The 22,291-nt window shown below is 51.7% G+C and overlaps 1 protein-coding gene across 17 annotated transcripts in view; it reads left to right on the forward strand.

Annotated features, from left to right (window-relative positions):
- The window catches only part of JADE2 (jade family PHD finger 2), a 57,366-nt gene that overhangs the window by 11,347 nt on the left and 23,728 nt on the right, over positions 1-22,291 (forward strand). For all 17 annotated transcript variants that reach the window (XM_034960515.3, XM_034960516.3, XM_034960517.3 and 14 more), the window contains exons 2-4: positions 418-475; positions 2,544-2,638; positions 16,582-16,739. In XM_034960515.3, coding sequence (XP_034816406.2) covers positions 418-475; positions 2,544-2,638; positions 16,582-16,739 — 311 coding nt within the window. The remainder of the gene's footprint in view (positions 1-417; positions 476-2,543; positions 2,639-16,581; positions 16,740-22,291) is intronic.

A 22,291-nucleotide genomic window follows, 5' to 3' on the forward strand; every position in this document is an offset into this window, starting at 1 on the left:
GTTTGCTGTCCTCTACCCACCTACCTCCCTAGAGGACTTGTGGCTCAGGAGGCCTTTGCAGTGGCGGGCCTGAGTGTCCTTGGGTGGCAGCTGGGACTGGGCAGGTCATGGTCACTATTCAGTTTGGGCTTGCTGATGCCCCCATGTCCTCTCCCTCTACAACAGCTTTGGTTAGACCCTTGCTCAACCAAGGGCTCTGGGCTCAGGAGGTGGGAGATGCAGCCTTTTAGAATCCCAGGGCCTCTGTGGGTGGGTGGGAGAGGATGGTGCTGGCAGAGAAGAAGGCTAGGGCAGGGCTTTATTCTTATCTTTCTGCAGTGGCATAAGTGTGGGGAGGTAGGTTATGGGGTGATTTTCTGAGAGGCTGAGGATTTCCCAAGCCATCCGTGAGTATAATGGGCTTGCCTTTTGTTGCAGATGGAAGAGAAGAGGCGAAAATACTCCATCAGCAGTGACAACTCTGACACCACTGACAGTAAGGCCTTCCAGTTTGGGCTCCTACAGGGAAAGCATTTGAATAGTGATCAGGCCCACAGGCCCAGATGGGAGGAGGCTGCCCTGTGGTCTTAATTTCACTAAGAGGCATGTTGATGAGAGCATAAATCAAGTCAGGTTTCTCCACTCCTGCCCTTCCACTTCTAAAGAAGTCCCTGCACCTTCCATGACCTCCAGGGCCTTGTTCTCCCAGCTGTACTCCCCCTTACCCTCTAGGTCCCAGCTCCATTTGTTTTGCTCTGGTTGGAACAGATCGGCTCCACTCTGGGCTTCTGCATATATTAAGTGAAGGCCCATATAGAAAGTCTGTATACAACAGATACAAAACCAGTCACCTTTTACCATAATTACCGGATAAGTACCATTTCCCAATCAGTGGTAAGCTCCTTGATAAGAGGTCTCTTGTCTTGCTTACCACTATATCCCCAGCTACGATCTGGCACATAGTAGATGCTCAGTGAATGTCTGCTGAACAAATCAATGAAGATACCCAACCTTCATAGAATCTTGGCAATAGAATCCCAGAGGTAGACTTGTGTATGGATTGGCATGTCAATTGGATGTGATGGTTGCAGGGAGGGGTGCGTGGATTGCACTATCAAGCAGCAGAAGAAGTTTAGGGAGCCCCCCTGAAATTTGGAGAAGAGAAGGGAGGTTTATGCAAAGTGAGGGCTCTGGTACTAGAAGGCAGCTCTTCTCGGGTGCCCAGAAAGCCAGGCCTGCCTGTGCTTGTTGGAGTAAGGAGTTCCATCTGCTGTGGGTAGGAGAGTTGTGCTGCCAGGAAGATCTCACTTAGCAATGATTGCCCTGCTGGAGGCCCAGGCTAAGGAAGAGGCTGCCCTGCCAAGGAGGCCGGGCTTGGAGCTGTGCAACTCTAGACCTGTTTCTTCACACTTATGAGCAAGTAAGATTAGGGGGCTTGCCAAGGCCCCTCCTAGCTCCCAGAGTTCCACAGCCCCCCCAGAAGCCTAAGGGTAGATCCACTAGGATGGCCAAGGAGGTCTCAGCCCCGTCCCTACCTCCAGGTCTCATTTGTTGTCCTTTGGGCTCTGTTTGCTCAGTTTGGCTCTGGCGTCCCACCTGGCCAGCCCTTCTTCCCTACAGCAGGAGATCACAGCATCTGGCCTTTTGTGGCTACAACATGCTGCCTGTGGCCTGGCTCAGTAGAACCAAAAACCACATCCTCCATTTCTAACTTTATTGCAGGCAGAGGAGCCCTTTGAGAGGGCCAGGTACCTGCAAGGCTCCCCACCAGCCCCCTCCACTGTGCCCACCCATGGCTGCTACTCCTATTCAGCCAAAACCATAGTGTCGCCCTATTTCTTGCTGCTCCTTTGATTCATAAGGGTGGAGGCCACAGCACTGTCATCCAGCAAGGGCCTTAGACCCTAATAATTATAGCTAATGTTTATTGAGGAATCACTGTGTGCCAGGGACTGTGCTGAGACTTTACAGGCATGATATCACTTATTCCTCACCACAGCCCTTTGAAGATAGTTATTCTTTTGCCCCCATTTTACAGAAGAACAAACTAAGGCTCAGCGAGATTGAGTCATTTGCCTGGGGTGACAAGCTAGTAAGTGGCTGGGTCAGGGCTCTGCTGATGGCCTGGATCTGCTTCAGAGCGTCTCTCTTCCCATTGCCCTGCTCTGCCTCTGAATACCCACTGGCATCATCCCAGAGTATTGGGACAGTACCTAACCTGGGGCAGGGTGGAGTGTGGGCATGAAAGGCTTATTCCAGCTGTCTTTGAGCAGAGTCCCAAAGAGGGCCAAGGACTTGTCTGGGGTCACACATTAAACTAATACTGAGCCCCAGTAACAGCCTTTGATTTCTCCAGCCTTCTGGTTGGCAAGTAGAGGAGGCTTCATGTCCCCATTCATCAGTGGGGAGACTGAGGCCCAGAGCAGGGATACTAGGTCTCACAGAGGTTTCTCCCTCCTGAACATTCTAGCCGGGGCTTTGCTTAGAAGCTTCCTATTCTTGGGCATGAGTGGGTGGTGCTCCTGGCCCTCCAGGACCCCTAATGGACTGTTCTCTCTCTGCAGGTCATGCGACATCTACATCCGCATCAAGATGCTCCAAACTGCCCAGCAGCACCAAGTCGGGCTGGCCCCGACAGAACGAAAAGAAGCCCTCCGAGGTGGGTAGTGATGAGCTTCCCAGAGATCTGTGGGGAGTGAGAGTGAGCTGCCCTGCGGAGACTGGGGCAGAGCATTCCTGGCAGAGGGCACGGGCAGTGCAGCGGGAGGCCAGCGTGGCCGAGTGGAATGAAGGGGAGTAGGGGCCAGTTTCCCTCAGCCTTGCAGGTTGTTGTGAAGATGTTCCTATTGAACTGAGCAAGGGGAGAAGCCTTTCAAGGATCTCAGACAGGGTAATGACACAGCCTGATGTTTTAGTGAAAGTTCCCCCTGGCCGCTGTGAGAGAAGGGAGAGTTGCAGTCGTCCAGCAGGGAAATAGTGGTGGCTTAGAGCTGGGTGGTAGCAGTGGAATGAGAAGCAGCAGGGTTTGTGACATTTTGGAGGCCGAGCCAAGAGTGATAAGGATTTGCTGGTGCAGGGATAAGGGGTGGGGTCCTCAGAGCCATCCAATTAGTCATAGGTTCCTTATACCCATTTCACAGGCATCTGCATTTGAAGCCTTCCTTACTTTGACCTGGGATGTTTCTTACAGCAGGTAGAGGTTTATGGCCTCTGGAACTGAGAAGCGCACTGGGGGTGGGTAGACTCCTGGACACCTGGACCCTCCTTCTGGGGTCCCTGAAAACTCCCACCCTAGGGCCTTATTGCTCCTTCTTTTAGGTCTTCAGTGCTAATGCCACAAGGTATTCATTTCACTGACCACAGAAGAAGCCTTTGGCACAGATGGGGCTGCAGAAGCTTGGAGAGATGGAGAGATGGAGGGTCTTAATCCTGGCTCTTTTTTTTTTTTTTGGAGACTGAGGCTCTCTCTGTTCCCCAGGCTGGAGTGCAGTGGCATGATCTCGGCTCACTGCAACCTCTGCCTCCTGGGTTCAAATGCCTCTCCTGCCTCAGCTTCCCGAGTAGCTGGGATTACAGGTGCACACACCACACCCGGCTAATTTTTGTATTTTTATTTTTATTTTATTTATTTATTTATTTATTTATTTTGAGATGGAGTCTTGCTTTGTTGCCCAGGCTGGAGTGCAGTGGCGTGATCTCGGCTCACTGCAAGCTCCGCCTCTTGGGTTCACGCCATTCTCCTGCCTCAGCCTCCCGAGTGGCTGGGCCTACAGGCGCCCGCCACCGCACCCGGCTAATTTTTTGTATTTTTTTAGTAGAGATGGGGTTTCACCGTGTTAGCCAGGATGGTCTCGATCTCCTGACCTTGTGATCCGCCCGCCTTGGCCTCCCAAAGTGCTGGGATTACAGGCATGAGCCACCGCGCCCGGCCTAATTTTTGTATTTTTAGTAGAGATGGGGTTTCACCATGTTGGCCAGGCTGGTCTTGAACTCCTGACCTCAGGTGATCCACCTGCCTCGGCCTCCCAAAGTGTTGGAATTACAGGCGTGAGCCACCGCGCCCGGCCAATCCTGGCTCTTAAGTAGGACACTCTACTACAGCCAAGAAGTAGCCAGGCACTGGGGCTGGACACTCCTTTTTAATCATTAAAACTAGCCCAGAATTTCTCAGTCCTGTTGAAAATAAGGAAAGTGAGGATCGCAAGGTCATTTAGCCAAGACCTTAAGTCCTTGGGGCTCACAATGCCAAGGGCAGAAAGGCCCAGAGTTTGGTGGCAGGGCCCTCGTCATGGGTTGGAGAGGATGTCTTTGCTCCATGCTGGCCCCTCCTCTATGCTACCTCACCACAGATGCAGTCCTGGCTCCACTGTCTTTAGCCAGCCCTTGGAGGGGGGCTTCTGCAGAGGCTTGCATCTGAAAAAGGACTCCGCCTTGCCTCCTCCAGGAGCTGCCCTCCCCTAGGACTCTCCCCTGGGGAGGTGGGGCCGGGATTCTTTGAGACCTGATGCCCCATCCCCCAAGCCTGACTTCCATGGCCCCATGGTGGGTAGGGTATAGACAGTGTTTTCTCTGGGAATGCTGTTAAGAGAGGGGAATGCAGTGCTGGAGGTGAGGTGGAGGTGGGGGTGGGACAGTGTTGAAGCTCTCACTGCCCTCCTGGGGTAGCCCTGCTTGGTAGGGGGATGGGATGTGCTTAAGCGCAGCCAAGGAAGCAAAAGGCAGGTGGGGCCTTGGGGAGCCCTGCTGGCTCTTGGTTGTTTGGGACCTTCCCCACCCTCGGTCTTTTTTGTTTCCTTTTTACTTTTGAGACAAGGTCTCCCTCTGTCACTCAGGATAGAGTGCAGTGGTGCAATCATGGCTCACTGCAGCCTCAAACTTTCAGGCTCAAGTGATCCTCCCGTCTCAGCTTCCCGAGTAGCTAGAACTACAGGTGCACACCACTATGCCTGGCTAATTTTTTTTTTTGTCTTTTTTTTTTTCAGCAGAGACAAGGTCTCACTGTGTTGCTCAGGCTTGTCTCAAACTCCTGAGCTCAGGCGATCCTCCCACCTTGGCCTCCCAAAGTGTCAGGATTACAGGCATGAGCTACTGCGCCTAGGCTCACCCCAGTCTTGAGAACTACAGGGACTCCCCAGTTGCTGTGGTTGAAGTAGTAAAACAGTAGCTACCTTTATGTGCCTTCCTGGTCCTCGAAGGCAAGAATTGTCGTGCCCATGTCAGACATGAAGAACCTGTCTTTCGAGAATCCCACCTATCTCCTGTTATTGTAGCTGTTCAAGTTGAAGTGGGATGGGGAGTTTTGGGGAGTTCCTAGGGTTGGCTTATCTCCTTGACTCCAGGGGGAACTTAAGCCAGTCTCCTGCCCTTGCTCTGCTTCCTCCAATCTCCAGTGGGAGGATGGGCCACCTCCCAGGCGCAAGGCTGCCATCTGCACCAAGGATCAGGCCTGCCTGGGAGGAAACAGGTGTCAGCGGAGGCTGAGAAGAAAGAGCAATTTGCATGGGGCAGAAAACTCCCCTGCCTCTTGGGTTTTCCAGCCCAGAGCCTTTGTACCTTTCCACACCTAAAAATAGTCAAACCCATTGTACAAGTATCGATGCCCAACCCTGCTGGGGACTAGCTCCACGTGGCCCTGGGTCCAAGCCCAGGAGCCTCTGCAGGCTCTGAGGTCTGCCTGGGAGACACCTCCCCACCTCAAGTCCTGGGCTCTAGAAGGGCCAATGAAGTCCTCCCCGCCCAGAACCCTTGAACTGTTGCCCAGCACAAGCTTTTCCTCCCACAGTAGGCTGGAGAGCAGCCTGAGAGGTTTTCCTAGTCCTCTAAGTGACAAGGTTGAGCCGTGGCCGGCATAAATTCCAACTTATCTTGGGGCAGAGAGGAAACCATCAATGAACGCTTCCAAGTCATTTGGCTCATGAGAGGGCAGAGATGAAAGCGAGGATTTGGCGGCAGAGAATGTTTGCACTAAATCTCACGGACTGCTCTCTTCTCTTTCTGTGAATGGCTTGGGCGGGGCCTTTATGGTCTGCTGAGCCTGGGCCTTGGATACCCTGGTGAAAGGGGTTCTGGGAACCCCATCTACTCAATCCCCTGGAGTATGAAGCCTATGGGGTGGCTGTCAGGCTAGTCATGTGGTTTGCTTAGTGTGGCAGGAGTCCCCAGTGGGAACACTTACGGAGTGATGTGTGTGCTGTGGAAACCCCCTCCTTGGTGGCTGCAGAGCCATGGAACCCGTGGTTCACTTGTCTCCTCATCTCTAAATGTGGGCAGTGATGGGGTGGGGGACACAGTGAATCCAACAGCTGTGAAAGGGCTGGGGTTGGATTTGGGTGGGATAGGCAGGGATGCCCTTTGATGACCTCTCAGGGGCTGCCCTTTCCCAGTGCACCCTAAGGGTGCAAGCCAAGGGGCACTCTACAGCAAGTGAGGTGCCTCAGGGCTGAAGAAAGCACTTGACCAGGAGTCAGGACCCTGGACAGGGCTAAGGCCTGGAGGCCCAGCTTCCCATCTGGCCCTTGCCCAGTGGCTGGCCCCTCCCTCAGCCAGAGTGAAAGGGGAGTGAGTGCGGGCCTCCGAGCTGAGAGCTGAAGGCATGGGCCCTGGGATTCTTGGGAGGCTGGGCTAGGATTTTTGGTGGAAGTGCGCAAAGCCTGAAGTCTGCCCTGGGAGCTCCTTAAGGCAGTAGAAGGAAAAGGTGGAGCTGCCCCTGAGAACTCAGCCTGCTGCCTTCTGCTGCCTATGGCATCCCAACAGAGCTATCTATCTTTTGGCCCTGAAGTCCTGACCCTGGCCTAGGGAGCTAGTATAATAATTTACACAATGAGTTTCTGGCCTTGCCTGGCTCACTAAATGGTGTAGCCATTGTTAGTGCTTAACCCTTTGTGGAACACATCTCTGAGAATCTAATGGAATTCACAGAGCAGAGATTATTGTTTTAATACCACCCCACCCCAGGTATTCTGACTTACATGGCCTGGAGTAGCACCCTAGGTACCTATACTTTTTTTTTTTTTTTTTTTTGAGATGGAGTTTTGCTTTTGTTGCCCAGGCTGTAGTGCAATGGTACGATCTCAGCTCACTGCAACCTCTGCCTCCTGGGTTCAAGTGATTCTCCTGCCTCAGCCTCTAGAGTAGCTGGGATTACAGGCATGTGCCACCACGTCCAGCTAATTTTTGTATTTTTAGTAGAGACAGGGTTTCTCCACGTTGGTCAGGGTGGTCTCGAACTCCCAACCTCAGGTGATCCGCCTGCCTCGGCCCCCCAGAGTGTGGGATTACAAGCGTGAGCCACCATGCCTGGCCTTTTTTTTTGAGATGGAGTCTCACTTGGTTCCCCAGGCTGGAGTGCAGTGGTGTGATCTCAGCTCATTGCAACCTCCACCTCCTGGGTTGAAGAGATTCTCTTGCCTCAGCCTCCCAAGTAGCTGGGACTACTGGCACTTGCCACCACGCCGGGCTAATTTTTGTATTTTTAGTAGAGACGGGGTTTAGCCATGTTGGCCAGGCTGGTCTCAAACTCCTGACCTCAAGTGATCTGCCTGCCTCAGGAAGTGCTGGGATTACAGGCATGAGCCACCGCACCTGGCCAGTACCTGTACTCTTTTTTTTTTGAGACGGAGTCTCACTCTGTCGCCCAGGTTGGAGTGGAGTGGTGTGATCTCGGCTCACTGCAACCTCCATCTCCTGGGTTCAGGCAATTCCCCTGCCTCAGCCTCCCAAGTAGCTAGGATTACAGGTGCACGCCACCATGCCTGGCTAATTTTTGTATTTTTAGTAGAGACAGGGTTTCACCATGTTGGTCAGGCTTGTCTTGACCTGCCCTCGTGAACCGCCCACCTCGGCCTCCCAAAGTGCTGGGATTACAGGCGTGAGCCACTGTGCCCCCTAGTACCTGTACTTTTTTAACAAGACCTGCTATTGGGATCCAGGGTTAAGAACAACTGCCATAGGCCCGGCGCGGTGGCTCATGCCTGTAATCCCAGCACTTCGGGAGGCCAAGGCAGGCAAATCACCCTAGGTCAGGAGTTCAAGACCAACCTGGCCAACATGGTGAAACCCTGTCTCTACTAAAAAAAATTTAAAAAATTAGCTGGTCATGGTGATGCACACCTGTAATCCCAGCTACTCAGGAGGTTGAGGCAGGAGGATCACTTGAGCCCAGGAGGCGGAGGTTGCAGTGAGCCGAGATTGCACCACTGCACTCCAGCCTGAGCTACAAAGCAAGACTCTGTCTCAAAAACAAAAAAAAACAAAAAGACAACTGCCATAGACTTTTCCCTTCCCTTTGCCTAAAACAGGAGTTCCTGGCTTGGTTGTTCCCTGGAAGCTTCTTTGAGTATTTTTGAGGGGGTGGGGAGTGGAAGCTGTGGCTAGGTTGAAAGAGAGGGAGGGAGGCTCTCCAGCCTGGTTCAAAGATCTAAGCAACGTCAGGGAGTGTGGGTGGGGGCAGTCCACCACTCCATGTCCTTCCCACAGGGGCTGGGGGATTAACAAATTTTTGCCCCACCCCGGACTTGCCGGAGGTGTGAAGGACAGTTCTGGGAGAGACCTGGAGGCCAGCCGCATGTTTTGGAGGGCTCCTGTTTGAGGTAGTGTCCTCCTCTGGCCTGGGCAGAGACACAGGCGGAAGGGCAGGCCAAGCGGTGGGGGTTTCCCCAAGCAGGCTGTCTTGAGGTAGAAAGCTGCATTTTCAGGAAGTCAGAGTCCCCAGAAGTCAGCCAGTGGGCAGAGGCCTGGGTCTCTGGACCGGGAGCTGCTGATGCTGATCAAAATCAGCAAGTGCTTAAGAGTACCTAGTGGGCCTAGCTCAGTGCTGGGGACAGAAAGCACAGGCCCTGTCCCTGGGGAGCTTGTCCTTTGTCAGCAGGATGCAGGTGCTACACAGGAAGGTGTCTGTTATGGGAGGTGCAGCCTGGCTTTGCCAAAACACCCAGGCTTTGCCCGAGGACATCTGTGACCCCAGGCGAGTGAGTCTCAGAGCCCTTATCATAGAGTTCTGCCCTGGGTCCTCCCAGGGAGTTGATGATCTGTAGATGTGACTCCTTCCCAAGACTCATGGAGCCCTGGGGGGTGAAGGGAACCCCAGAGGTGAGTGGGGCAGGAGGTGGGGAGTGTCGGGTAAAGCAGGCCACCCTGAGCTGGAAGCCTGGATGGTGGGAGTGGGGATTCAGCTGTCAGCTCCTCTATAGGCTGTGGTGACAAATTAGTACATCCCTAGTTGCATGTACCACTGAGGCCCTTCACCAATGTGTAGCACTTAGTCCCTGGGGAAGGGGCCTGAGAGAAGCCTCTGCTGCCAGCAAGAGGGTGTCCCCCAGACCCAGTGTCCTTGAAAGTCCCTCTATATGGAGTGCCACCCCCCCACTCCCCAAAAACACACAGCGAGTGGAGATGCAGCTTCTTAGCTCAACCCATGCTTTTAAAAATGGAATCCTCCTTCTACCCTGGGTGAAGGGTAAAGACAGGGGTGGCCAGATTGTGTTGGGGCTCCAAACCACAGGATAAATAAGATGCCTTCTGAGGAGCAGAGGTGTTATCCAGATGTTTGAAATGCCATTTTATAGTAAAACAATGAAGGCGTATGGTACAGTAAAATGCAAAATGCCCATAATTTGATAGATAAAACAGGAGAATCCAAAAAAAGGTTTTGTGCTTGCCCTTGTGGTTTTGAGCCAAGTTTCCAACCCACCAGCAGTTCCTTTGCTACCCTGTGAGGCAGGCGGGTTGGGGCGAGCCCTTCCGCTAGGCTAAGCGCCTGCCTTCTGAGACTCACACTGCCTTTCTCTGGGGTGGGGGGCAGGATCCACTTCTATAGTTGGAAACGTTGCTGCTCCGCCAGCTGGAAGGGCCTCCTGGCCTCTGGGACTTGTCTTGCAAAAGAAATGTGTGTAATAAATTCTCTTTAAGAGCAGGAAGTGCTGTTATCCTCATGAAAATAAAAGAAAGAGACGTTGAGTGGGGTTTTTTTTTTTTTTTTTTTAAGTGTCTTACGAACTTAGCCTAGTGGTAGCTTGAAACACAACTGGGCAGGGGGTAGCTATTCTCATAGCCCTTCTTTCGTGTTTTATACTGAATTTTAACTGCATAAGTTTGCTCTTGGCTGGGACACTCTTTATCAGGTTCCGGCCCAGAAAAGATTTTTTAAAAGAAGAGCCCTCTGTGTCTTGCAAGCAGTATTGCTGTGGTTAAAGGACAGTGGGGACCTCACACAAGTGGTTTCACCTTTCTGAATCTCAGTCTCCACATCTGTAAAATGGGGGTAATATGAATTAGGAGCCACGATATATGTAAAACTTTAACATAATACCTGACATGCCTTAACAGGGCAATTACCTTTCTCTGTTAGCTGTCGTTTCTAATGAGATGAGGTGCTCAGAAAACAATTGTGATGAGGTTGGCTCTTTAAGTACAGACCTTCAAACTTTCCTTGAGGGGTGAGGAAGAAGGGACCACTTCTAGCTCTACGTTGGGACTTTTGGTGTAGACAGATGTCCAGGAGAGGTTGTCCTGGCCAAAGCCATTTTAATTGGCTTTGGGACAGTGACCAAGACCAGTTTCTCAGTTTCACCTGGAAGAATCCTGCCAGCCTCCTGCCTCTTCTCTCCCTGCTAAGACAGGGCAGGAAAGTTTAGTCATACTTCATACAAATCCTGGGATTCATTCATTCATTCATTCACTGACTCTTTACACAAGCATTTCGTTTTTTGGTTTTTTTTGTTTGTTTGTTTGTTTTCAGACAGGGTCTCCCTCTGTCACCCAGGCTGGAGTGCAGTGGCATGATCTCAGCTCACTGCAACCTCTACCTCCTGGGCTCAGGCAGTCCTCCTGCTTGAGCCCCCCAGGTAGTTGGGACTACAGGCAAGCCACCATAACTGGCTAATTTTTGTTCCACAAGCATTTCTTGAGTACCTGCTGTGTATCAAACACTGTGCCAAAAGCAGGCACAGTGATAAACAGGACATATGCAGTCCCTGTCTTCTTGCAGCTTGACTATTAGAAGAGATGGACATTAAAAATATAATTACACAAATAGGCCGGGCGTGGTGGCTCACACCTGTAATCCCAGCACTTTGGGAGGCTGAGATGGGTGGATCACTTGAGGTCAGGAGTTCGATACCAGCCTGGCCAAGACGGTGAAACCCTGTCTCTACTAAAAACATAAAAATTAGCTGGGCGCGGTGGCCGGTGCCTGTAATCCCAGCTACTCAGGAGGCTGAGGCAGGAGAATCGCTTGAACCTGGGAGGCGGAGGTTGCAGTGAGCCGAGATCACACCACTGCACTCCAGCCTGGGTGACAGAACGAGACACCGTCTCAAAAAAAAAAAAATGTATATATATAATTACACAAGTAATTATATTTTGTAGTGTGGTAACTGCTGGAGCTTTTCTCTTAAGTAACTAAATTTCCTCTTGGTGCCTCTTAGTTTGAAATACTCTGTGATACAGTAGTTCACCCCTTGAGAAAAGGAAGCAGAGAACCAAAGTCCCAGGATGAAATGTTCAAATCTTAGCTACAAATCTTGAGATTGTATATTAAACCTTGTAGCCTGGTGTCTACTGGCCATGTGGTTAGTGCACAGTGAAAGTTGCCTTTTGTCATTATCTTTATTTGCTCTTGGAGGTCACTCACGTTCTGCTTTCTTGCAGAGTTCTTCCTAGGGAAATAGGTACAGAAAGCTAGACTTTTGAATGGTTGTGATCTGCAGTCTCAGAAAAAGACGTGAAGGCAAGGCCATGTGATGTGTTTCTGGAGAAGCGTCCCTACATCTGGGCAGAGCAGACTCTTTAGCCCCCTCCAGGGCTACATTGGCACCCCTAGCACTGAGACTGGTGATTCAATTAGAGTTTGAAGTCTTTAAACATTTCTTCATACTGTTTGAAGAAGCTACAATTAACATCTCCTAAGCAGCTCAGCAGAACTTGGTTGCTAGGCAGCAGACCTTTAAAGACAATTTGTCAATTTCTGCCAAAAGAGAGAAAAATAGTAAACATTCACATTCTAAGAAAATTGCTTGTTTTCCAGCTTCCAACTTTCTTGCCACAGCAAGGCTTCTCGTTCATCAGTGTCCATTTTATTCTTTATTTAGTTTTCATAAATCATTCAAAGGAGTTTTAGGAGAACATTTAAACCTTTTCCACGCCTGCCTCCTGGAAATTCAACACAAAATGATGTTTAGGTTACAATTGGCTGCCATATTTGTGGGCAGTTTTTATATAAATGCACAGAGGCTCTTTTGGAAGGCATGGAGTACCCAGCTGTAGTCTTGGACAGCAACCAAAGAAGGAGGTGGCTGGCCCATGGAAGGATCTTGAGTCATTCAAGATTTCTCAGCACCTAGCATGTGCCAGACCCTGCTTGCACTGCTGGGCTCCAGCCCTGCGGCTCAGCCAGACCTCATTGAGTTCCCCTTCTAGTGGGGAAGACATGGCAAAAAACCAGGAGATTCTAACACAGGGGCCGTAGAACTTCAGACAAAGCCCAAAACCCAGCCTAGGATTGGGGAAGGCTTCCTAGAGCAGATGTGGGCTGGACTGAGACCTTAAGGATGAAGTGTGCCAGCTTTACTCTGGCAAGGGAGTAGTGTCCCAGGCAGCGTTCTCCCGTGTGCAAAGGGTTAAATGTGCTTGGGAGACTGCAAGTGCATCCGTGTGGTCACAGGGCCTCATTGGCTCTGCAGTTCAGTGTGGGCACAGTGGGAGGACAGTGGAGAGCGACTGGAGGCCTCGGAACTTGCAAAGACCACAGTCGGATTTGCATATTTCAACCCTTGGAGAAGTCACCTGATTGGGCATCAAGTTAACTCAAGGGCATTAGGCAGTGAGCACATGGCCAAAAGGGGCAGGAGTTGTGTTGGCCTGGGTTCATTTGCCACTTCCAGCACGTACACCTTGGGTGGGTGATTTAATTAACCCGAGTCCCAGGTTTCTCAACTGTAAAATAGGGATGATGGTAGTACTTACCTCACAGAGTGGGTGGAGGGGCTAATAATAGATTAATTCAGGAACAGCGTTTACACTGTCACTCTGCACACAGTCTCTGCAAGCATGGGCTGACACCATTAAGACAGTGCTGCCCTCCCTGTGTGTCCATGATTCCTGCCTGCTAGAGCCCGTAGTGTCCAGTCTGCCACCTGCTCCCTGCATGACCCAGGATGAAACGTGGAACTCTCTTGGAACGAGACTCTTTTGTCTTCCCACAATCTCCCTAACTGTAGTGGGAAGGGACTCTGAAGTTGACCCTGGGAGCCCTTCCTGCTCTGAGTTCTCAGTGCCAGGCCTGGTTCTGGGTCTGGACCACATCTTACCAGCTGGTGTGGTGGGACACTGTGGTCTCACCCACTCCAGCCTGGGCTGAATGCTGGTCCTTGAGCTTAAAGCCCAGCAGAACAAAGGCTGCCTGTTGCTCAGAGGCGCTTGTTCAGGTTCATGTGTTTGGGGATTTTGGCCACTGGGTGTATCCATGAGGTATCTCACCCTGCTTATGGGGGTTCAGAAAGCACTGCCAGGAGCCAGCTAGGGGCCTCAGATTCATCAGAAAATTCCCCAGAGAGGCCCTCGTATGCAGTGCTAGGCACTGAGAATATAGCCGACAGCAGGACAAGGCATGGCAGGGGAGATGACAAGAAACCAGCAATGTGAGTCGACCAGGTACTTTTCAGGAGTGTTAAGTGCTGGAAAGAAAATGAGGCAGGGGTGGGATGGAAAGTGGCTCAGTCAGGCAGTCGGCACTCCCTCAGTTGGTGATCAGGAAGGAATCCCTGAGGAGGCGACAGTTAAGTTACAGCCCAGGGCCGGGCGCGGTGGCTCACGCCTGTAATCCCAACACTTTAGAAGGCTGAGGCATGCAGATCACTTGAGGTCAAGAGTTCAAGACCAACCTGGCCAACATGGTGAAACCCCATCTTTATTAAAAATATAAAAACTAGGCCAGGTGCGGGTGGCTTATACCTGTAATCCCAGCACTTTGGGAGGCCAAGGTGGGTGGATCACTTGAGGTCAGGAGTTCGAGACCAGCCTGGCCAACATGGTGAAACCCCGTATTAAAAACACAAAAATTAGCCAGGCAAGGTGGCAGACACCTGTAATTCCAGCTACTTGGGAGGCTGAGGCAGAAGAATCGTTTGAACCCAGGAGGCAGAGGCTGCAGTGAACCGAGATTGTGCACCTGCACTCCAGCCTGGGCAACAGAGCAAGACTCTGTCTCAAAAAAAAAAAAAAAAAAGTTACAGCCCAGGATGAGAGAACAGCAAAAGGTTTCTAACCCACCTATGCCTCTTTAGAGGGCACATAGTGACACTGGGCTATTGTAGGGTTGATTTCTGGGGCAGAATGATGTACTGTCCCAAGTGTGTGGTTCTCCATGGCTTCAGAGCAACAGGGTTTGGGATGATGCAGCACTTGGCTTGCTTGGGTGGGGAGAACGTTGAGGTAGTTATGAATCACTCTGGGGTCAGTTCTTCCTTGCCAGGTCCTGTGCTGGGGCCCACAGGGAAATAACCCAGCCCCAGCCCTACTGAGCTCAGGAGAGTCTCCAGAGGCCTTTCCTGGCACAGGCCCCTACTGAAGGGCCCCCTAAAAGCACGCAGTGCCTGAGTGTGTCCTTTTGCATTAACTGTCTTACTACTTGCTAATAAGATATGCAAATTATCTGGGCTGTGAAATCTTAGCCACATTCCATCTTCTGTTTAATTAGCATTTAATTGTAATCTGGTTTTAATTTTTTCACACTGGCACCCTAATTGAATGTTAGGGTGTTAGTCCTAACAATTAAATTATATTGGCAAGTAAAGTCTTCAAGAAACTTGACCTTTTTCAAGCCAGGGCTGTCTCCATCTAGATGCAGACGTTAATTAGATTCTGCAAGATGCTGCTTCCAGGCCCCTCAGTCCATCCATTCCAGTGTTCTCCTTGTGGTTTTGGACTTAGATTCAAATGAGGTGCACATAGCAGGCAGAGGTTACTGCTGAATCTGTCTGTCATGAGCCTTCAGAAGGCTGAGTGAACTGACTTAGCACCGGGCACAGCGGTGGATGCTGACTTTTCCAGGGAGGAATGTGGGGTTGGAGTTTGGTCTCAGGCCTGGAGTACTCCTTGAAGTGGTTTCTCTTGTCTCAGTGATGTGAGTTCTTCTTTAACTTGTGATTCTCAAATGACAGTGATCACTGGGAAAGTTGGTACCTGAGCAAGTCACATGGTGTCTAGAGGTGCCACCACATTCCACAATAGCGCTTTGTGGGGGGATCACGCAGCGGGATCAGGTGACTGGGGCAGGAGGCGTTGCCAGTGCCAGCCCAGGCAGAGTTTAGAGCTTGTTCTGAGGTGGAATTGGGGGTGGAGGTGGGAGCAGCAGACAAAACTCTGGCAAGAGCAATTTGCCCCAAGTGAGCAAGTGCTCAGGGTGTGACCACTCATGGCTTTGCTCTGAGGGGTTTGGATGTGCTTGATTAAGAACAAAGACAACCCTCTCCTTCCTGCCTTCCTACCCCCCCCTTCCCCAACACACACAAAGCCTGTCGAGTTAGGAGAGTGTCCTTGTTCTTGAGGGACCTTGGAAGTCCCAGCTCATGTGAAGCCACTATCTAGGCTGCCCTAAGCCCCGGCCGTCCCCCAGCTGTTTGCATAAGGTTTGCATAAGGCCTTTCCTGGGGTTGGCGCCCTGTGCTGTTTTATTTCTCCACTTGTGTCTGTGGGTGCAGATAGATAACATGATTGTGAACCTCAGTGGAAATGTCTTGAACAGTCACGTAATGGCAGTATTTTTTATTTTATTTTATTTATTTATTTTGTTTTGATCTTTTGAGACAGGGACTCACTGTCACTCAGGCTGGAGTGCAGTGGTGCAGTCATGGCTCACTGCAGGGTTAACCTCCTGGGCTCAAGCAATCCTTCCACCTCAACCTCCGGAGTAGCTGGGACCTCAGGCATGTGCCACCACACCCAGCTACTTTTTTTATTTTTTGTAAAAATGAGGTTTCACCATGTTGCCCAGACTTGTCTCAAAATCCTGGATTCAAGCAGTCCTTCCTCCTCAGCCTCCCACAGTGCTGGGATTACAGGTGTGAGCCACCTTGCCTGGCCCTTTTTTTTTTTTTTTTAATTTTTTAATTTTTTGCAGAGGCTGGATCTTCCTGTGTTGCCCAGGCTGTCTTGAACTCCTGGCCTCAAGCAGTCCTCCCACCTCAGCCTCCCAAAGTGTTGGGATTACAGGCATGAGCCACCATGCCCGGCCGTCAGTATTGCTTTCACATTAGCCTCTCTGTCCTCTGAGGTTTTCCTCTTTTTATTTTGATTTTTGCCTTTCTCTGCCAGTCTTTCTTTCTCTCATAGGTCCACTCCCATCTGTCCCTCAAACTCTGTCCTTTAATAGGTCAGAGCAGTGTGAATTCAGTTAATCACATTTATGGAACGTCTACTATGTGCAAAACATGTGCAGAGTTCAGAGCTATGTTATTTATTGTGCTGATTGCTTTTATTTCGTCTTATTTCTAAGTGCGCAGGCAGAATGTCCACTTGAGTTGCATGTATCTGCCTCTTCCTCTGGCCTGTGGGGCAGACTGCCCTGAGGCAGTCTGAAGTCACTCTCTCCCCTCTTGCCCCTCACAGGTTTTCCGGACAGACTTGATCACAGCCATGAAGATCCCGGACTCATACCAGCTCAGCCCGGATGACTACTACATCCTGGCAGACCCATGGCGACAGGAATGGGAGAAAGGTGTGCAGGTGCCTGCCGGGGCAGAGGCCATCCCAGAGCCCGTGGTGAGGTGAGCCAGGCAGCCCAGGCTAGGGGGCCATTGGGACAGGGGAGGAAGGGGAGGCTGCTTTCCTGGTTAGGTGACCTGCCAGTCCTGGAATTCCTTTCTAGTCCATCTCTATTCTGTATTCCATTCCCTTTTCCAACAAACCATTGAAATGTTCCAGAAATACTGGTGGTTTAACTGAGAGGCTAGGGGGTTGGGCTCGGGCTTGGCTATACAGCCAGAATGCTTGCGTTCCTGTTGACACTCATATTCAGTGTGGCCTTAGACCAGAAATGTAATCTCTCTGGGCCTCAGTTTCCTTATCTATGAAATTGGAATGCTAACAATAACTAACCTACTCATGCAGTTGTAATGTTGAGATAATGGAATGAAATGACGCATGGAAGGCACTTGGCACCAGGCCTGGCAGACAGCAAGCACTCTGTAATGTTGATCCAAACTGGGCCCAACAGCAGTTCTTTTTTCTTTCTTTTTTTATTTTTTAGAAATAGGGTCTTACTCTGTCCCCCAGGCTGGAGTGCAGTGGTGCAATCTTGGCCCACTGCAGCCTTGACCTCCCAGGTTCAAGCAGTCCTCCCACCTCGGCCTCCCAAGTAGCTAGGACTACAGGCTCATGCCACCATGCCTAGCTAATTTTCATGTTTTGTGTAGAGATGGGGATTTGCCATGTTGCCCGGGCTGATCTTGAACTCCTGGGCTCAAGCAATCTGTCCACCGCCTTGGCTGGCCTCCGAAAGTGCTGGGATTGCAGGTAGCCAGCTGTAAGCCTCTGGGCCTGGCCTTTTTTTTTTTTTTTTTTTTTCTGACAAGGTCTCACTCTGTTACCCAGGCTGGAGTGCAGTGGTGCAATCTCAGCTCACTGCAGCCTCGACCTCCCAGCCTCAAGTGATCCTCTCACCATGGGCACATGCCACCACACGTGGCTAATTTTTTTGATTGTTAGTAGAGACAAGGTCTTGCTATGTTGCTCAGGCTAGTCTCTAACTCCTGGGCTCAAGCAACCCTCCTGCCTCAGCCTCCCAAAATGCTGGGATTACAGGCATGAGCCACCATGCCCAGTCCCAAGGCAGTTCTGATGAGGGAAATCTCCAGACTTTTCACGAGTCTTTAAGAGAGAGATATGGCATGCTTTTTTTTTTCTTTTATTCTTTTCTTTTTTTTTTTTGAGACGGAGTCTCGCTCTTTCGCCAGGCTGGAGTAGAGTGGTGCGATCTTGGCTCACTGCAACCTCCGCCTCCTGGGTTCATGTGATTCTAATGCCTCAGCCTCCCGAATAGCTGGGATGACAGGTGCGTGCCACCACGCCTGGCTAATTTTTGTATTTTTAGTAGAGGTGGGGTTTCACCATGTTAGCCAGGCTGGTCTTGATCTCCTGACCTCATGATCCGCCCTCCTCGGCCTCCCAAAGTGCTGGGATTGCAGGCGTGAGCCACTGCGCCCGGCCTTAAGCCATGCTTTTGACATCTTGAACCTTTTACGGGAGTTCTTAGAGGGGGGAGTCAAGTGCCTGGCATACAGCAGATGTTCAGGAAGCCATTGCTATTACCGGCCTCTGAGTAGGTTCCCCTGCCAGGGCTGGTTCAGAGATGAGTCCTCTGGGCTTTATACTCTTCTGGTCTCATGAGGCAGAGAGACCCCTGGCCGCTCTTGTCAGGAGGAGGCCACATGGCCCCGGGTCTTGCCTCCAGCTACGGAGTTCAGCCAAGTGCTTCTTTATGCAACCTGGGAAACCCTCCAAGTCATGTCTCAGGGCAGAGGGGTCTTGTGTCCTGGCCTCCCCCACCCACCAGTCTGCCTGGTCTGGGCAGCTTGGGGTTTTGGCTGTCTACTCCTGGCCTTGGCAACCTTGTGGCTCTTGCTCGATCCCATGTAGACCAGGCCTGGGGCAAAGATCACAGCTGTTACCTCCCTTGACGTTGGCACCCTCGTTTCCTGGCAGCTGCACCTGATTGGATCATAGGCACAGTAGACTCGAAGCCCCAATAGGGTGATCTGTGGGGATTGGAAGGGGAGGGGGCAGGCAATCCTGTTCCAGTGACTCCTGATGGCTGAGTGTTTATTAACACTTGTCTGGGGTCTTCGGAGAATCAGGGGTGCCCCAGGCCTCTCCAGAAGTGAGAATATGCATGCCAGGTCACTGCCACACGTACCAGTGCCTAGGGTGATGGGGGGAAGGTCAGGCCACCAGGTGGGCACAGCGAGATCAGTCTTGATTAGGCTTGGCCCAGCAGTCTGTCCTCTCTACTTGATGTCAGTGTCATTTGGTTCCGGAAACATCTCCTGGCCTGGGTAATTAATTGCAGATGTTTCCACACCAGTAGCTTGGCTTCAGTCTGCCTGTAGGGTGCTTTATCTGTTGACATCAAGAGGAGGGCACGTGTTCCGGCTGCTTTGACTTTACGAGGTGCATTCCCAGCATAGGCATGGCTGTGCTAAGCTGACGTGAGCCGGGCACTCCTGGCCTGTCCGTGATCTTTGGAGAGGATGGACTGGGGGTGGGGAAGTGCTCCCTTAGAGACATCTCCACGCCTCTTCTGCTGCTATCTCCCTCCGGCCCAGCCACTGCATCCTCCTGGCATCTCCCACTGCACAGCCCTCATCTGGAAGGCTGCCTGGTAGCTGCCCGGGTCAGAATTGTTAGACAAACCCTGTTCTTGAGGACTTGCTATGCTGAGCCTGTGTTCATCTTCTCATTTAACAATCATATTAGCTTTACAAACTGCATGTAACTGTCCCCATTTTATAGATGAGGAAGTCGGAAAATTCTGGGGAATTCCCTGCATGGCCACTGGGGCCTAGTGGGCTGGGCCAGGAAATCAAAGGCCCCGGGAACAAGCCCTGGGCTGCCCCTGTGAGGCCCAGAGACAGAGCCCTGTGCCCCCGTCATCCCAGCATGCTGGTTCTGGCTGCCCTCCCCCAGCTGCCACCCCAGGCCCCCTCTGTCCCTCCCTCCCTGGTCTTTGGGTGGGTCTGCCCACCTCATGGTCTGAAATCTGTCTGAACAATGAGCACTTGTCTCGCCCCTCTCCAGACTGAATTGAGTGAGGGCCTGTCCTGCCCCTCACTGGGGCCAGAAGTCTCAGCCAGGGCAGAACCCACCTCTGGTGTGTGTCTGGTCTTCTGGGGTAAAGACCCCCTCCCCTCCCATAGATCCCAGCCAGCTGACGCCCTCCTCCCAGCTGACCTCCGTCCTCCTGGCTACAGCTGAGGGTGAGGCCTTGGCCTAGGGTCAGGTCAGTCCATGCCTGGTAGGAGAGCTTCCTTCAGAGCCAGAGCCAGAAGGGGGCAAACAGATGAAGAGGAGAGACCCAGGAAGGACAGCAGATACCTTCTGATTGTGAGTCCCTTCACCTTGGCTCTTCAGAAGGAGCACAGTGATCTTGATCCCAAGAGGCTTGGCCAGGTGGCCGCTGACCAGGCAAGCAGATGTGGGTAGTTATGCCAGGAAGTGGTGGGCATCCGGACACCCCCACTCAGCATGTGCCTAGGGCACAATCAAAGCTGGTTCACAACCAAATTACAGGCTGCATTTTTAAAAGAATGTGTTTGTTAAGTAACAGTTTCATGGGGAAAGGCAGAATTGTGTTGGACCGAGGGTATTAGTATTGCTTCCATATGGAATCACCTGTTAGTGTGGGGTGTGGTCATACCCTGATCATGACCTAGGATCTTCCTTCATGTGGGCCTCTTGTGTGGGAAAAGGTGGTGCCAAGCCCCTTCCCCTTCTCCGTGCCCCCTCGACCTTATATAGGCCTTCCTCCTGGCTCGGAGGCCATTCTCTCTGCCGGGTTGGGCCCCTGCCTCCCCGTCTCCTTCACCCTTCCTGCTCTTTTTGCTGACATTGGGTGTGGTGATGGGGAAGCCCAGGAGCCCTCGCCACAGCTCTGCCATGTCTCTGTGCCATCTAAAGCCCTGCCCCTCCCTCCCTGTCAGCGCTGAGTCACAGCTTCTGGCAGCCTTGCCCCCGACCCCAGGATGCCTCTCAAGTAAGGGGCCTCCCCGCCCTGGCAGAGCTGGCCAGATGGAGGCCAGGCTCCGAAGCAATAACCATGGCAACCAGCGGGGGGTGGGAAGAGCTGGCTTTTTGAACTGGCATCAGGAACGGAGGGGCAGCACACAGCTGAGCCAAGGGGAAACCGTGCCCTCCTGAGGCAAAGTGCCCCCTATATTCCATTTCAGGAGAGGGGTAACATCCCAAGGTCTCAACACACACACACACATCACACAACACATACACACACACCACACACACACCTCACACATCACACAAAACACACCCCACACATACCACATGCACACACACACACATCACACAACACATACACACACACCACACACACCTCACACATCACACAAAACACACCCCACACATACCACATGCACACACACATCACACAGCACATACACACACATCACATAAAACACACACACACCACACACATCTCACAAACACACACACACAGTGATTACTGTGTGTCAGGCATTTTCCTAAGAGTTTTGCAAACATTAATCCATTTAATCCTCTCACCAACCACATAAAGTAGGTATTATTATTGTTGTTATTATGATGATGATGATGATGATGATGATTATTGAGACGGAGCTTCGCTCTTGTTGCCCAGGCTGGAGTGCAGTGGCACGATCTCTGCTCACCACAGCCTCCGCCTCCCGGGTTCAAGCAATTCTTCTGCCTCAGCCTCCTAAGTAGCTGGGATTACAGGCATACACCACCACGCCTGGGTAATTTTGTATTTTTAGTAGAGATGGGGTTTCCTCATGTTGGTCAGGCTGGTCTCGAACTCCTGATCTCAGGTGATTCACCCACCTTGGCCTCCCAAAATGCTGGGATTACAGGCATGAGCCACCACGCCCAGCCTGGTACTATTATTATTAACCCATTTTGGGGGATGGGAACACTGGGGCCCAGAGAAGTTGAGTGGCTTCCCCAGAGTCACACAATAAGTGGTGAAGCTGGGCTTTGAGTCCACACCCTGCGGCCAGGCCTCTCCAAGCTGCCTCAGTGGCAGAGCTGTGGCCACAAAGGAAGGCTGAGCTGGGGAGGGATCCTGGGACTGCAGCAGGCACATCTTTGTATCCAAGGGATTTGGCCTCTGTCTTGGTCCTGGGGCCAGGTAACACTGTGTAGCAGGACACTCACTGCTCACAGGACATTGTATCTGGGAGAAGGGCAGGGTGGCATGTGGACTTTTTGTCTGGAAAGGGTCACCCTGGGCCGCAGCCGTGTAACCAGGTAGGGCTCCTCCTGACATCAGAGGAGACGTGGCCTCAGTTCTACTCAAGTCAATGGAGTTTTCAGGCTTTGGTAAGAAGGGGGCTTGGGCTTCTGAGAGTACGTAGACAACCCCTGCCTTGTCCGCAGCCTTGAGGGGTATGCTGAAGGACCTAGAATCCAGCTGGCACTACCTCACTTGTTGCTGGCACAGGGCATTGCCCATGATGGCACATAGGATACCTCTTACAGGCCCTAGCAGGGTTAGATCCAAACTGCCGGGCTTTAGCTAAGGCCCAGCTACCCTGATGGCAGGAAGTGGGAT

This window comes from Pan paniscus, chromosome 4 (assembly GCF_029289425.2).
Source record: "Pan paniscus chromosome 4, NHGRI_mPanPan1-v2.0_pri, whole genome shotgun sequence".
NCBI lineage: Eukaryota > Metazoa > Chordata > Mammalia > Primates > Hominidae > Pan > Pan paniscus.